This window comes from Buteo buteo, chromosome 4 (assembly GCF_964188355.1).
Source record: "Buteo buteo chromosome 4, bButBut1.hap1.1, whole genome shotgun sequence".
NCBI lineage: Eukaryota > Metazoa > Chordata > Aves > Accipitriformes > Accipitridae > Buteo > Buteo buteo.
Genome location: NC_134174.1, coordinates 6,835,993 through 6,849,877, shown reverse-complemented (window position 1 = coordinate 6,849,877; position 13,885 = coordinate 6,835,993). Strand labels below are relative to the sequence as shown.

The window sequence follows — 13,885 nt, the reverse complement described above, 5'->3', positions numbered from 1 at the left end:
GTGCATAAATAGTTCGTATTTTGAGTGACACAGAAAAAAACCTATTAGCTCATGTGCCTTAAAAATGATCTGCAAGCAGAAGTGGAAATGCCATATGCCACAGAAAATACATTGAAACCCTACACACCAGAGAAGCTAAGCCAAACCTATAGCATAAACACAATTTGAAAAGGAACAGTCCAAAACCAGTTTTAAAAATTATTTTAGGACCCACAACCTTCTACTAACTGCTGTCTTTTCAGTTCACAGAATGTAAAGTCAAAATCAAGCTCTTCAGGGCCACAGCCCTGTCCTCACGTCAATTTATATGTTTAGCCCAATGGGCTGCCTTTGGGATAGGCCACCGCAGCAAGTGCTCCAAAACTTTCATGGACTTCCAGTCTACAATTGCCTATTCAAAGCCTGGGTTTTGATTTTCAAAGCCATCGTCATTCTGAAACCTCGCTTTCTCAGGGATTACAGCTCTATCAGTGACTTGTTGAGGAAGCTGACGGCAAAAGACATATATACCAGTAAGCACACAGCCCTGCAGAGCTGAGTGTACTCTGAAGACTTGGGAAGCTCAGGAAGGAAGAAAGAAGCTCAAGAAGGAATCTTGAGGGGCCATCAACTTCATTCCCTTGTTGCATTGCAAGACTCAAATCTCACAGGGTTGATTCAGCTAGGAAGCCCACCGATAGAGTAAGGGTGTAAACAGAACTTGAAGAGAGACAAATTTATTTCCATGAGATGTTGCAGTTAGCTCATATAATTCTGCACACATGCTTTGTGTTCTGCTTAATTTTTAAAAATGCTGTTTTATTGAAGAGAATGGGTTTCATAATCTTCATAGCTTAAAGAAAAAACAAAGGGCAAAGCACATTGAGAAATAATTGCTGATGAAAATCTCATAATTTTTGCAATATGAATTCTTGTATTCCTTTGAAGTCCAGTAGGAAGGATTGCAATGTTACGGGGAATAGGATACTTTAAATGGGAATGTTAATACTCTCTTCTTTTGACTCTGGCTTTGTAATATTGCTGCCAAGTAATGTCAGTGGCCATGCCAACTGCTCAGCATCTTAATGCAGTATATCTTAAGTGCAGGCTTGATGAGACGAAGTGTTAGTTTGCAAGGTCTTCACTTCTATGTCTTCAGTCACAGCTGTAGGTGGCTGCAACATCTGAACTTAAACACAGACCAGGTCATCTTTTGAGGTAACCACTGAACGTTCCCTAACACTAACAGGTTTTACCAGTTCAGAATGTAATTTCATGAAAAGTTCTAGATTGTATCATAAACGTGATGCCTAACAGAAATCCAAATGTGCCTTACATCTCTCCAGTCCAAGTTCACACTCAGCGAGCAAACTGCAGCTTTGCCGTTTAGAGAGCAGATGGACTTGACACAGGCAAGCTTTCTACCACGTAACCCACACTGCTCATCCTACCTACACGAGATGGAGAATAAATCAGCATGCTGGGAATCGCATGAAGCCAAGCAGTATGGGGTCAGCTAGCAGGCTACATACAGGACTAGTTTTGAGAGCAGTGTAGATATAACAGTGGTCAAAGACTGTGGAGAACCATGCCTGCTTCCCTGGGCACGCTCCTGCAAAGACAACAAAGACACAGACAATGTCTCCTCTATGTTCTTGCAATGCCACATAGATCTTTAGGCATTCTAAATAACAATGATTGCATATACTTTCTCAGACTAAGAACTGTAATAAGAAACGAAGTGTTGGTAGAAATGATATTGCAGGATTTGTATGTGGGAGTAGCAATAAAACAAGTATGATATCACTGTCAGCCACTTGGAAAGCTGTGATTTTAGAACTGTTCCACATCCTAGTTATAGTAGTACAACAGGAAACAATGAGCATATGGGGAAACAAAAATGATGATATATAGTTTGAGAATGTATGAAATAGAGATGAGATGGTTCAGATGAAGTAGAGAGCTCCCTGTGGAAGACATTTATCTTAACTAATTAGCCATTTTGGGAGGAAACAAATCCCTAGCTGGAAGAAAGCTAAGTATGTTTTTATATTACACCACCTTCTAAAATTTTTAAAAAGACAATTAAGACTTGAAATTGGAAGGAGTCAGATCCAACCACAGTATCCCTCTTGGGATTTATGGGATACTGACAGGCTAGTTAATCACAATTACTTTCTGAAATGTATTGCAAAGCAATAAATAATTTCTGTTACACTTCCTCTGCACAAGGAGAGGAAACATTTAGACAAAAGTCATTTGAGCTGCTATGTCTTACTGCCTTTAGCCATTTTCTCCTACATGAAATGAATGTCATATGCAACCATGCTCATACACAGCTATATAGCTTTCCTAGATTCTCAGAGCAGTGAGATGTGCTGGCATGGGTGTTTCCTATGTCAGGGATTGTAATTCCAGTTCTTCCAGAAGTAACATTATTCAGGCCATTTTTCACCTAAAATGAGAGAGAACTCTGAGGACAGAAAGCCTATTAAAAATGGAAGTATCTGTGGAGAAGATTTACTGATCTTCGGCTAACCAGTTAATAATTATTCAACTCATCCAATCTACCCTGGAAGAATGGAGCAGCACTTTCTATAAATTGTCATGAAATGTCCTTGCATTACAAGATTTAGCAAAAATTAGTATCAGAAGTTGAGGGCCCCACAACTCATAGTGCAAATTGTCTGGAACTGCTTATTTGAAAGAGTTTATCTTTAGTAGATTATGCTAAATTCCTTGGTTACTATTTGAATAGGAAGTATTTAAACATAATTATTACACAAACACAGGATTGTTTTAAACACTCAAAACATTTACTGAACATTGCTCTCTTTGTATCATTACTGGATGTCTTTTGGTAGTACATTTTAACTACTGTTTATTTTAATCTTGCTTCAAATGTAACATCATATTTTATTGCTACTCCAAATTCCCTCTTAACCACAACGGTTTTCTTTTTAAACCAAAGTCGCCCCTTCTGGTCATGACACCCCTGTGGCATTTGAGATGTCGAATAACCTCAAGCAGCTGTTTGTCGCATTCCTATGCTTCCTCCCTTCCGGTTTTGTTTGTAGCTTAGTTTGCTGCCCCATGCAAAGCACAGGGATGTATACCTGTAAGTAATTTGCACAGAGGGAGTGGGAGCACTCTGCTTAAGGAAGAGGTGAGGCTGGGATCAAAGTCATCCCTCCTGTGATGCGTGCTGGATGCCAGGTGAGCTGGAACGAGCAACCCGGCTGATCCTGTCACATGGATTTTCACACACAAGCCTGTGAAGTTCACCCATAAAGCTGTACTTCAACCCTCCAACATCCAATGCTAGTGGTTTGCCAGAGAAAACCAAGACAGCAGAACAGGGTTTTCTGAAGGAGCGTCTTGGTAGTTCACGCAGCACGGCCTACCCAAGGTCAATCTGAGGGGCACAAGGCCCGTTTTGTCCTTCCCCCCTTTTTTTTTGCCACAGGACGCCCGCCTCTGCCAGGTGCCTCAGCGCTGACCCGTGGGCTCAGCCTGCGGCTGATGCCTGAGCTGGGTGTTGGCGGGAGCATTGCTCGGCCCCGGGGGCCAAACACCTGAGTCCCACCGGGCGCCCATCCCTACGGCTACCACAACAGCTCCGGCCTCGGCGAGGGACGGCTCCCCGCACCGCCCGGCCACCGGCCCGCCAGGCGCCGCCGAGGCCGCGTTACCAGCCCAAGATGGCGGCGGCAGCGGCGGCGGCAGAGAGCGCGGCGGGGTCGGCCACCTCCGCGCCTCGTTGTGAGTCCAAGATGGCGGCGGCGGCGGGTCAGCCCTGTGGGACGGCGCCGGCGGGGGAGGGGCGGGGAGGGTTTCCTTAGCGGCGGCCGCCGGTGTCACACCGGGGCACTTCCTGGTCGGAGGCCGCCGGTCCCGGGGTAGCAAGCAGGGAAGCGCCGCTGGGGAGGAAGGCGGACGGAGGCCCCGGAAGGAGGAGGAAGCCGAGCAAAGGTAGGGGCGAGCCGGGACGTCCGGCCATTGTGCGGACCCCCGGGGTGGCCGGCTGGACCCTTCCATTCCCGGGGTGCTGGGGGGGGGGCGAGCGTGTGTGTGTGTGTGTAAGCTGCCGCGCCGGACCTCTCCATTGAAGCGGCCGTGGTGGGACCCAGTTCCTAGAGAGCTGAGGGGAGGCGGGCAATACCATCCTCCCCCCCGGGGGGAGCCCGGGATGCGCGCACCACCCGCGGGGGTGGGGAGGTGGAAGAGGCGGGAGCCGGCTCCCGGAGGGTACCGGGGTGCTTCAGACTGTTCCATTCCCAGCGGAGGGGTGTGTGGGTGTGTGTTTGGAGGGTCTCTACTATTTCTGCTGGGGGGGGGGTGGGGGGGACAGCGTGTGGGGAGCTGTGGGGAGCCGGCGCGGCGCGGGAGGCAGCCGAGCCGAGAGTGCTGAGGGAGCCCGAGGGAGGCCCTGTTCGAGATGCCCCTGGGTCCCATTGTAAGGCTCGAGTGAGGTGTGGCGGCGATGGAGGGGCCGTCCCGGGGGAAGGTACCCCCGAGCAGGGGGGGGTAGAGGGGTGCGCTCCCCTCAGGGGAGTGGGGGGGCTGTGGCGGCCTGGACGTCTGCAGTCAGAACGGGGATGAGGATGAGGCGGGAGAATCTGGGGGGGTGGTGTGTGTGTTTGGGGGGGGTCATGGCTGTGGGTCGGACACCCCTTGGGGCCTTCGTGAGGGCCCCCCTTTTCTGTCAAGGTGGGAGGCTGTAATATCAACCCCTGTCAGGAGCAGGGAGGCTTTGGATGGCCGAACCCTTGTTTTAATGTGACTTTCTGGCACTGCTGCTCTCTGTACCTGCTCCCTCCTCTGCTTTTCCTAATACTTCAGGTACGTGGTGAAAAGTGCCAGGCTGGGAGCCGCGCTCCGTACAGAAGGGCCCGCAGTCCTGAGTGCTTCCCACAGGCTGTGCTGCCAACAGACTTCAGTCTCCATAACCCTCTTTTGGTCCTTGGTCTCTGCCGGGACTATCGGCTAAAGAGCCAATTATCAGATGTTTTGGGTTCTTTCTGTGGTGTGGATGGTTGCCTGTAGGAAAACCACCCAAGCCATTGAACTGCCAGCTGAATGGGAGTCAAGTGGTGACTTCAAACACTGTTGCCAAACTCCTGTACCAGTCGTTTGCCCGCATACACTTGAGAATAACTTTCTTTGTGCCATTCTCTGTTTGGAGCAGGCAGCTGCACAGAAAGCTGGCTATGAGTGTAACTAGTTTTTAGCTTTCACTGAATTACAGTGGAATGAAAGTGCACGCGCATCTGCCTTGTTCACAAGAAATGTATTTTGTGGGGGATCGGTTCAGTTAGAACAATTCTATTAAATAATTGTTCTCTATAGTTATTTAGCTTGATGCGTACCCTGCAATCTAGAGCTGCTGTGTGACAGTCGAAACTCAAACTCTGCTAGGCGTGTGTATATTAAATACGGTGGCCAATCAGCAGTGCCTGAAACTAAAAGCAATTTGCTTCAGCACTTTGTAGTGTAAATATTCCTGCTATGAACAAAGAGGAGGGTGTGTCATTGTGCTTGTTTCATTTGTACTTCTATGTCCTTCCTCATTTGTGGCCAGTCAATGATTTTGTGTAGGTTCTTAAACAGTAGTAGTCTTACTTGGTTGTGAATTTTACATTTGCTCTGTCTTGAGCATTTTACCGAGCTGCGACGCTCAGAAGCTTGGTGGTATATTAGGAATTTTTACTATGTTCTTTTTAATAGCTGTGCTCTTAAGTGACTTACTTTTGCTTCTTCTTAACTTCTGTTGTTACCGATTGTAACTTTGAAGTTAATTCAACTTGGATGCAGTGTAAAATAAGTATTTTAGTAGAACTGCCTTTTAACCGGCTGTTCTTTTGCCCTCTGATTATACAGCACAGAAACCAATAATTTCAGACTTAATGTTTTGCCAGCCAGCTATCTATAAAACCTTAAAACATGTGCTTCTGAAATCTCTGTATCTGTTGTCTTTGAGGGGCCATAACATTTTGGTTTAAAGAGGAAAGTAAATGACAGTGAAATACTGCTTTGTGCCAGGCAAGCTCGCTTTAGACTATTTTGTCTTCGTGTGTGTGTTTAAACAGTGCAGTTGCATGCTTCTCCTGTGATTTCTGGTTCTTGGGAAATGGGGCTACAAATTCTTAACATTAACTCCTTAGCATCTAAGTTAAGTAGATACTACAATAACATACACACAGACTAGACCTGAATCTTTAATTGCGAACTTAAAGGAAAATATTTTCTCTGGGTAGAGTCACAGTGCATAGAATTACAATATGCTGTAATTTACTTGCAATCTGGCTCATATTAATTCTCCTGAAACAGAGTGTTGGGTAAGAAAGAGACCTGGCACTAGGTGTGGAAACAGAAAATTGAATGTATTATTAGTGTGCTTGAATTGGAAGTTGTAAAGAGCTTCTCTTGCTTCAGGTATTCCTTTCAAATCTAAGTTAAAATGCTGATAGTTTCACAACTCCTTAAGGTGAATACCACCAAGGGCTAGTAGATGTGTGTTAGTAGAGGAAACACTGGGTGGAATACGAGGGTTAGCTCTTCAGGAAAAGAGAAGGATCAAAGGTATGTGTGTTTTGTTTTTTTTTTTTATAGCCTTGTTAATTGCAAGGGAAAGCATAAAGGACGTCGGGTACTATTTTGAATAAAAAGACAGTTTTTCCAAGATGGTATCTTTCAGCAAGACATTCAACAAGTAATAGTCTTTCTTTCTCTGTTCTGTAATAGTTGGTAGTGTTTCTGTGCAGGAGAGAACCCTACGAGCGTTGAAATAAATCAGGTGGTTGACTGAGAGAGCTAAGTAGTAACCATTTAGTTTCTAACACATATCCTTAGGAAAAAGTGTCAATATTGTAATGCAGTACAAAGTACAGACTTTCTGGTATTTGGCAGTGTTGACTTTTCCTGACTTTCTGATACTGCTTGCTATTGCTATACTAGAAATTACAGATAAAGACGAAACTTTTCTTTTATAGGGACTTAAGCACTTTCAAATAGTCCAAGTAAATGGCCTTTAGCACAATTATAAAGTTGTGAGCTGGGGAAATTTTATAAAGTACATATGCAGTGTTATTTCAAAGAACAAAATCTGAATTCAACCAGAAGCCTGTGTTGGCTGGTAAACAGATACTAGCAATAGCTAAGCAAAATATTTAGACACAGAAGGCAAGATAGGAGTAACATTTTATAGCTGGAAGTTGGAGTTCAAGTTGCTGCGGTGTACCAAAACATTCACTTTTCATGGTTATGACATATGTTTTTAGGTAGTATATAGCTGCTATATTCTCCCCTACTCATTTCCTGAGTGTTACGTGACTAGATTTTTATAAATGATATGGTGCATAATTATGCTATTATTAGCCTTAAATGGTTTTCAGAACTGATGTTTTGTTTTTTCCTAATGAACAGCCTTTTCCTGTACGTCCACACAATAAAATATCATGTAACGCGGTGTCTCTGAGGCAAAGTATTGTTAGCTCATATTTAAAAAACTAAGGTGAGACCATACCTTTGGAAAATCAGGTTGGATGGGAGACTCCAGTCTTCCAGTTGACTTTGTGTAAGATTGAAGAACAATTTGGGCCCAAAGGTAGTACGGAGGTCTGGTCAAAAGTGCTTTGGACCTGGGTTGAGGGCCGTCTGTATGACTCATTTGATGTTCTTAACATAATAGCTGTAATTAGTCCAGTAAATAATTAAATGTCATGGAAGTTGTATTTGCTAATTTTGTCAGCTTCCTTTTGATTACTGATGTCAAGACTGCTGTTCTAATGATATGTTTTAACCAGAGACTTTATTTTTGATTAGGCTGTGTGTGCTTAAATATTTAATTTAGCAACCATTCATAGAGAATTGACAGGACCTGCAATTTGAACTTTCTTCAGTGATTGCACTTTCTAATGGCTTTGTGTTCATCTGTGGGTTTTTTATAATGTTTGCATATGTATTTCTTCAGTATGATACCATTTTCTTCCCCTATTAAGCTTCTTCCCTGTGTTACTTTTTCAATGCAAAAAAAGTTGGATGTAATTTTCAGTCTGCAGCATTACTGAAGGCTTCCTTTTGGCAGTTGGATTTTTTTGTGGTGTGTGTGTGGTTTTGGTGTGTTGTGTTGGTGTTTTTTGTTTGTTTGTTTGTTTTTCTTTTTTTTTTTTAAATTTGTTTAGCAATTGATACAGGAGCCTTCTTGTGATGTGAATCCAGTCCTATGATAGTTCCTCTACTTCTTTGGCATGTGCCGGAAGTCTGTGAATGTTACACAAGTCATACTTCAGAAAAAGTTAGATCTCTTCTTTTGTCTTTTTGTATTTTATCTTTTTAAAAATATTAAGAGATCAGGAGAGTTGAGACTTGAAATCTGAGTCGGCACAAGATATTATCTGGCTGGATTAGCCCAGGTGGTCAGGTTCAGCAAGTTCTAATTGGCTCTGAAAAGAGGAAATAAATCGCATAATATTCCTTAATTTACAGAAACTCTATTTGTGCAGGTATTAGAGGAAAACTCTTTGTAGCTTAATAGATATGTTTGGGTTTTTCTTTTCATCTCAGCTGTGAGGTGAAGTTACTTTTGTTTAACTGTTCTATCAGACTTGTAGAAACTTGCTTTTAGCAGCAGGATGGAGATTATATAATAAATTTTCCAAAATGTACTTGCTGTGCTGTCATTGTTGGAGATTAAGTCTTCTGTATTTCGCTTTGGGGAGCGCTAGGCATATTGTTAGTGATCCCATATCTGCCCTACTTGGATATCTTTTTTTTCATTTTCGTTATGAATTGACTGATCTGATGGTTTACAGTTGCTAGAAATGGTAACTTTTTCAGGTTTTGTTTCTGAGGAGGAAGTGTTGGATGTGAATGCCAACCCATGCTTATTTAGTAGACTTATTTGTAGCTCTTGTGTTTTAAAGAGTGTCTTTATATTGCATCTTCTTGCTAGCTGAGGTTGCTGAAGGAAAATACTATTTTGATGGTATTTTCAGTAACTGTATCCATATTGTAGTCTTGTACTTTTAACTTAATGTTTGTTATCTTTTGGGAGCAGTTATATTTTATGAACACAGGTTTATAATATGAGTATTAGAAGAAAGTACACATTTTGAGTTGATAAACTTCAAAATATATCCATAAGCAGTAAAGTTTCTTAGTCATAACAAACACATATTTGTGTTCCTTTTTTTAATAAGGAGGATGAAAAGGTAGTAGGAAAGACAGTGTATATATAAACATTTACTCTAGTTACTTGAAGTTGAAAAATTGATTTGTCTCTTTATTTTCCTACCATCATCAGGACATGTATACCTCTGAGAAACCTTCTCCAACAAGATACCTTGCTTCAAGACCTGTCTTGGATTATATGCAAAGAAGTTTCCAGTCATGAGTGAGTAGCTTTCTTTTTTAAGAAAAAGAAACCCTTCGCTTGCAGTTAAGAAGAAATGTACTTCTGTAGTGGGTTTTGGAAGGTGGTTCTTCCTCAAAAATATTCATACTGAGTTTTGTCTCTTCAGTCCTTTAAAAATAACCAAATAAAGCTGAGAGTTGGCAGATGCTGTTCTTAATCTGGAAATTTTTGATCAATGTATGTTCTGTAAGACTTCTGTGTTGGTAGTCTGGTATCATTTCCAAGAAGGTGAGTTCTGTAACAAGCTGATGTTTGTTTTTTTCAGTATAAATAAAACATGTAACTCTGAGAGGAAAATTTCTTAGCAAACCCAAGACCTCCAAAATATGTGACCGTCCAGTAAATTAAAATAGCTGGTAAATATCCAACATAAAATGAATGGACTTCATTTTATGGGAAAAAATAAATATATTACTCAAATTCCAGTATAGAGGTCTGATCCCAAAGGAATTTTGGCATGCATTGGAAAGATCTGAGCCATAGAAAACTGTGACTTAAGATCTATTTTGGTGGGGGGAAAAAAAAAACAGATGAAAGACACCATAAGTTTTGTTTTAAGCCGTATCTGATGGGTAAGATAATCTCCTTTTAGTGAACTGTTTTGAGTATTTAAAGGTCTTTCAAAAGTTTTGTGGATGTGAGAGTTCTAATGTAATTCTTGGCAGCGACATTACCTAGCCTTACATCATGTAGAAGTAAGGATATAACTTCATATATGCAGGAACTGTATTTATAATGTAGCTTAGTTTCAACACACCTGTACTGAATCTGTTGAAAAACGAGCATCTAGTTCACAGTGTAATTGTATCCTATGTTAGTAAAATAAGACCATTTGATTTTCTGAGAGGAAGTGAGTAAAGAAAAATGTTGGATAAATTTCTTTTCAAACTAAATGAAAAATGACTGTTCTTGACATCTGGAAGAAAAAAGAATGATGAAGGAAATGCTTGCTAAATGCAGCAAAGGGAAAGCTACACCAAAAAAATGACTGAAAGAATTGCTGAACTCTAGGGTTCATGCTTAGTGTAGAAAGAACTATTCTAGTACTTATATAGAAATATATTTGTTTTCTCTTTCATATTGCTGTTCACACTTGTTTACTTTTCTGCTGTTTAAAGTATTTGCTGTATTGTTTAGATGACAACTTTACAGGCAGTTATTCAAGTACCTGAATATCCTGATTTGTCAAATACTGCTATCTTAATCTTCATTTATTTTATAGAGCATCTCATGTGATATCATTGCCTTATGTATAGTCTTGAACATAACAAATAACTGTTAAGTCTTTTTACCTTTTGAATCATAGTTGCTGTGTTAAGTGTGACTCGCCAAAGTGCTGCTGTGATGTTGGTTTGAGTACAACAAATACTGTCGTGACTTGAGCAAAACACCATTGGTTTTGGTGAGATTTTGATGTGACTCCAGACTGGAGAGTTTAGCTTTATATTAGGACGAATGAAGACCCTTATTCAAATGAAGGATAATACTTTGGCAGTACTTTTTGTGGTGGTTAATAATATTATTCAAAATACAGTCTCTTCTTTGCAGGTCACCACATTCTTGTGGTAGATTAGATGCTGAAGTCCATGCTAAGTGCTGGGCTTCAAGGGCGCAACAGAAAATGCTGCTTTCTTTGAAAATATGGTTTAGAGAAGATTAGAAGTTTATGTTCAGCTGGTGTTGGATTTCTTAGTTTATGGTTTACTTCAGAGAAACTTGAACTATAAGCATGGTCTACACAGTTTTAGGCTCCTCTCTACTAAATACATCAGTGTATAAGGTATTTATCTTATGAAGATGCATTTATTTGCATACTTCTGTACATGTAAGGTTATTCACAAAATCTGTGGGCACCTAGAATAGCTAGATATGTTAAAAGTGATGGGAGTCTCTAGTATTCCAAACTTGTGCATCACCTAGTGTAATTCAAACCAAAAAATCTATCTAAAATGATTATCTAAAATGTGGGAATGTCAGAAGAAGCACACACAAGCTTATTTTTAAAGCAAATGATCGGTTAAAATTTTTTGGGAAGGAAATAGGGGAACTACTGTTGTATAACTTCTGATAGTTATCAGGTGTGTAGGTAGGTACTTTGGATCCTGTTGTATGGGATCTTCTCCAATATTGGGGAAGAATATTGACAGAATTGCAAAGTCCACCATTGATGGTACTTGTTTGTAGTTGTTGGGCAATGCAGAGAATCTGAAAGGGTGATAAAACTGAAGCAGTGTCTGTCAAGGCTTTTACTTCTGTGAAATGACTTATAAATTTATGTCTGTTTTCATAAATCAGGATAAGACGAATTCGTATTTCACATTATACTTTAACATTGTGTGCCCCATATGACAGTGAGGTCACACGCTTAAAGGATGAGTAAGAGTATACAGTATAGCTAAGTTAGATTGATTTCAATTTATTTTGTATTTAAAGATAACTTGTCAGAGAAATCCTGGCTGTATGTAACCTGCCTAGAATGTCACACTGCAGAATGAGTTGGTTTAATCTACGTTTTCTTCAGTTGTTGACATTTAGCTGCCAGAAAATGTGTAGTGTCATGATAAATTCTTACGATTCTAAACTGTGCTCTTAATGTTTGGGAGTTTTCCTGTGCTTTCTCCTTTGAAGAAAGGTCAGTGCAGTGAACTTATTTAAGCTGCTTCAGTGAACTCAGTTTGCAAACAATTAAACCAAGTATTAGTACATACAATTACAGTAAGCTGCTGACATCTTCATTTTTTTTTTTTCCCTTAAATGTATAGGATGCAGTGCCAACTTAAAAAAATTTTTTTTATTATTCTGCTGTCATAATAAATTGTACAGAATAATTTGCTCCTGGGTTTGTCTTTCTGCTCTTAGTTTTGTTTCCCATACCCTGAAAACTTAACATTGCATGCAGCTGGGAAGTTAACCTGCTATTTTTCATTCTTCCATATCATCCCTTCAGGTTTTCGCTGCAATTTACTGAGTGTAGGAGCGCATTTTGTGTGTTTGGAGAGATGCTATGCAGTGTAATCTTATATTTTGAAAATGTTCAGTGTGGCCTCATAATGAGGTGGGAAACTTTTTGGTTCACCAATTCAAATCAAGACCACAATGGTGTGATTAAAGGCTGCTTCTGTTTGATGGTTGGTTATTTATCTTGACCTCTCATTACAGCTGGCTTTCTAGTTTGTGTTCACAGAGGTACCTTAGGGTTTTGTGATTTCTAAAAAAAAAATAATAATAAAAAAAAAATTTCCCCCATTCTTTTTGAGGGGGTGTAGTGTGTGTAAAGAAATAGTTTTGGCTGTCAGTTTCTCTGTTCATGAGCAGTAAACTTGGGAATTAAAACAAATGTTAAGGTCAGCCTTGATAAATAAAGATAGAATGCTTTAGCAAGTATGCATTATTATTCCTTTGCTGGTAAGTAACCGAGACAAGTGTGTTCTGGGCTTTTATAAAGCTTCCTAGGTTAAGAAAAGTCTGTTTGGTTAAGTCTGGCTTAATTCTTGCCCTTCAAGTCCAATCTCCCCTTGTTACATGCCAGAATGAATTTGTAGTGAACTGAGGACCAAGTCAAACTGTTCATAAAATAAATGTTGGGAAATGGACAATTTTTTGCGGTTTCCACAGAGGGTAAGGTGGCTGTGGAGTAAAGTGTTGCAAATAACTATAAAGCTGATTGATGTAGTTTAAGAGGCTTTGTAGTCACCAGTTCTTTTCAGTGAGCTGAGACTGAAAGAAGAGAAAAAAACTAAGTTCTGATTCGTACGTAAAACTGCATACGGGGGAGGAAAGCTTAGAAGTAAGCTAAAATACCTTTATAACAAAGGATAATAAAGAATAGCTGAGGGATGTTGGATTATTATGTTACATGCAAAGTTTTTATTTTATTTTTGAACCGTGAACCCTGAAAACCCATTCATAAAATACAAGCTTGAAGATACAGTTTGTGAAGTGTTAAACAGTTGTTCTTCTGATTTCACAGCACTGTTATCTTCTAATCTGTAGAAATACTGTGAATTCAGAAATACAGAAGAAGCTATTGTCTCCCAGGTCATGTTTACTGAAATTTGAAATAGTAATTCTTTATGAAAACCTGAAGGTCTGAACGGTAAAGAATTGTAGGACATAGGGGATAAAGAGCCATAATGCAGATTTGAAAAAGGTTGAAGACTTGGCATATTTAAAATGGGATGTTTAAAATATTTTAAGAGTTAAATGATAATAACTCCCCCTGCAATTCAACTATCTCAAAAGAATGAAACCCACAAGATACTTAAAATAGCAAGCTACTGTATATTAATGAACTGGTAAAAATTACTTCATTGATAACATTTGCATTTATCTTATGTTTGCTCTGTTTTTTCCTTGAAACTGTCAGGGGAATTTACCACGGTACGTAACTGTAGTGACATATGAGCATTTGGATCAGAAGTATTAGTGTAGTAACTTTTTTTTTTTTTGTAGTGGGAGGATGAAGCTTGAAAAATACATGTATATAAGGTT

The 13,885-nt window shown here is 40.2% G+C and overlaps 1 protein-coding gene across 4 annotated transcripts in view; it reads left to right on the top strand.

Annotated features, from left to right (window-relative positions):
- The first annotated feature begins 3,799 nt into the window (after nucleotides 1–3,799).
- Nucleotides 3,800–13,885, top strand: part of USP6NL (USP6 N-terminal like) — a 129,804-nt gene continuing 119,718 nt past the window's right edge. The window contains exons 1-2 of one of the 4 annotated variants that reach the window (XM_075024646.1): nucleotides 3,800–3,951; nucleotides 9,284–9,373. In XM_075024646.1, coding sequence (XP_074880747.1) covers nucleotides 9,370–9,373 — 4 coding nt within the window. In that variant the 5' untranslated portion in view covers nucleotides 3,800–3,951; nucleotides 9,284–9,369. Of the gene's footprint in view, nucleotides 3,952–4,183; nucleotides 4,276–4,331; nucleotides 4,436–8,721; nucleotides 8,805–9,283; nucleotides 9,374–13,885 lie in introns of those variants that run through there. The other 3 variants (XM_075024648.1, XM_075024647.1, XM_075024649.1) reach the window with 3 other exon arrangements.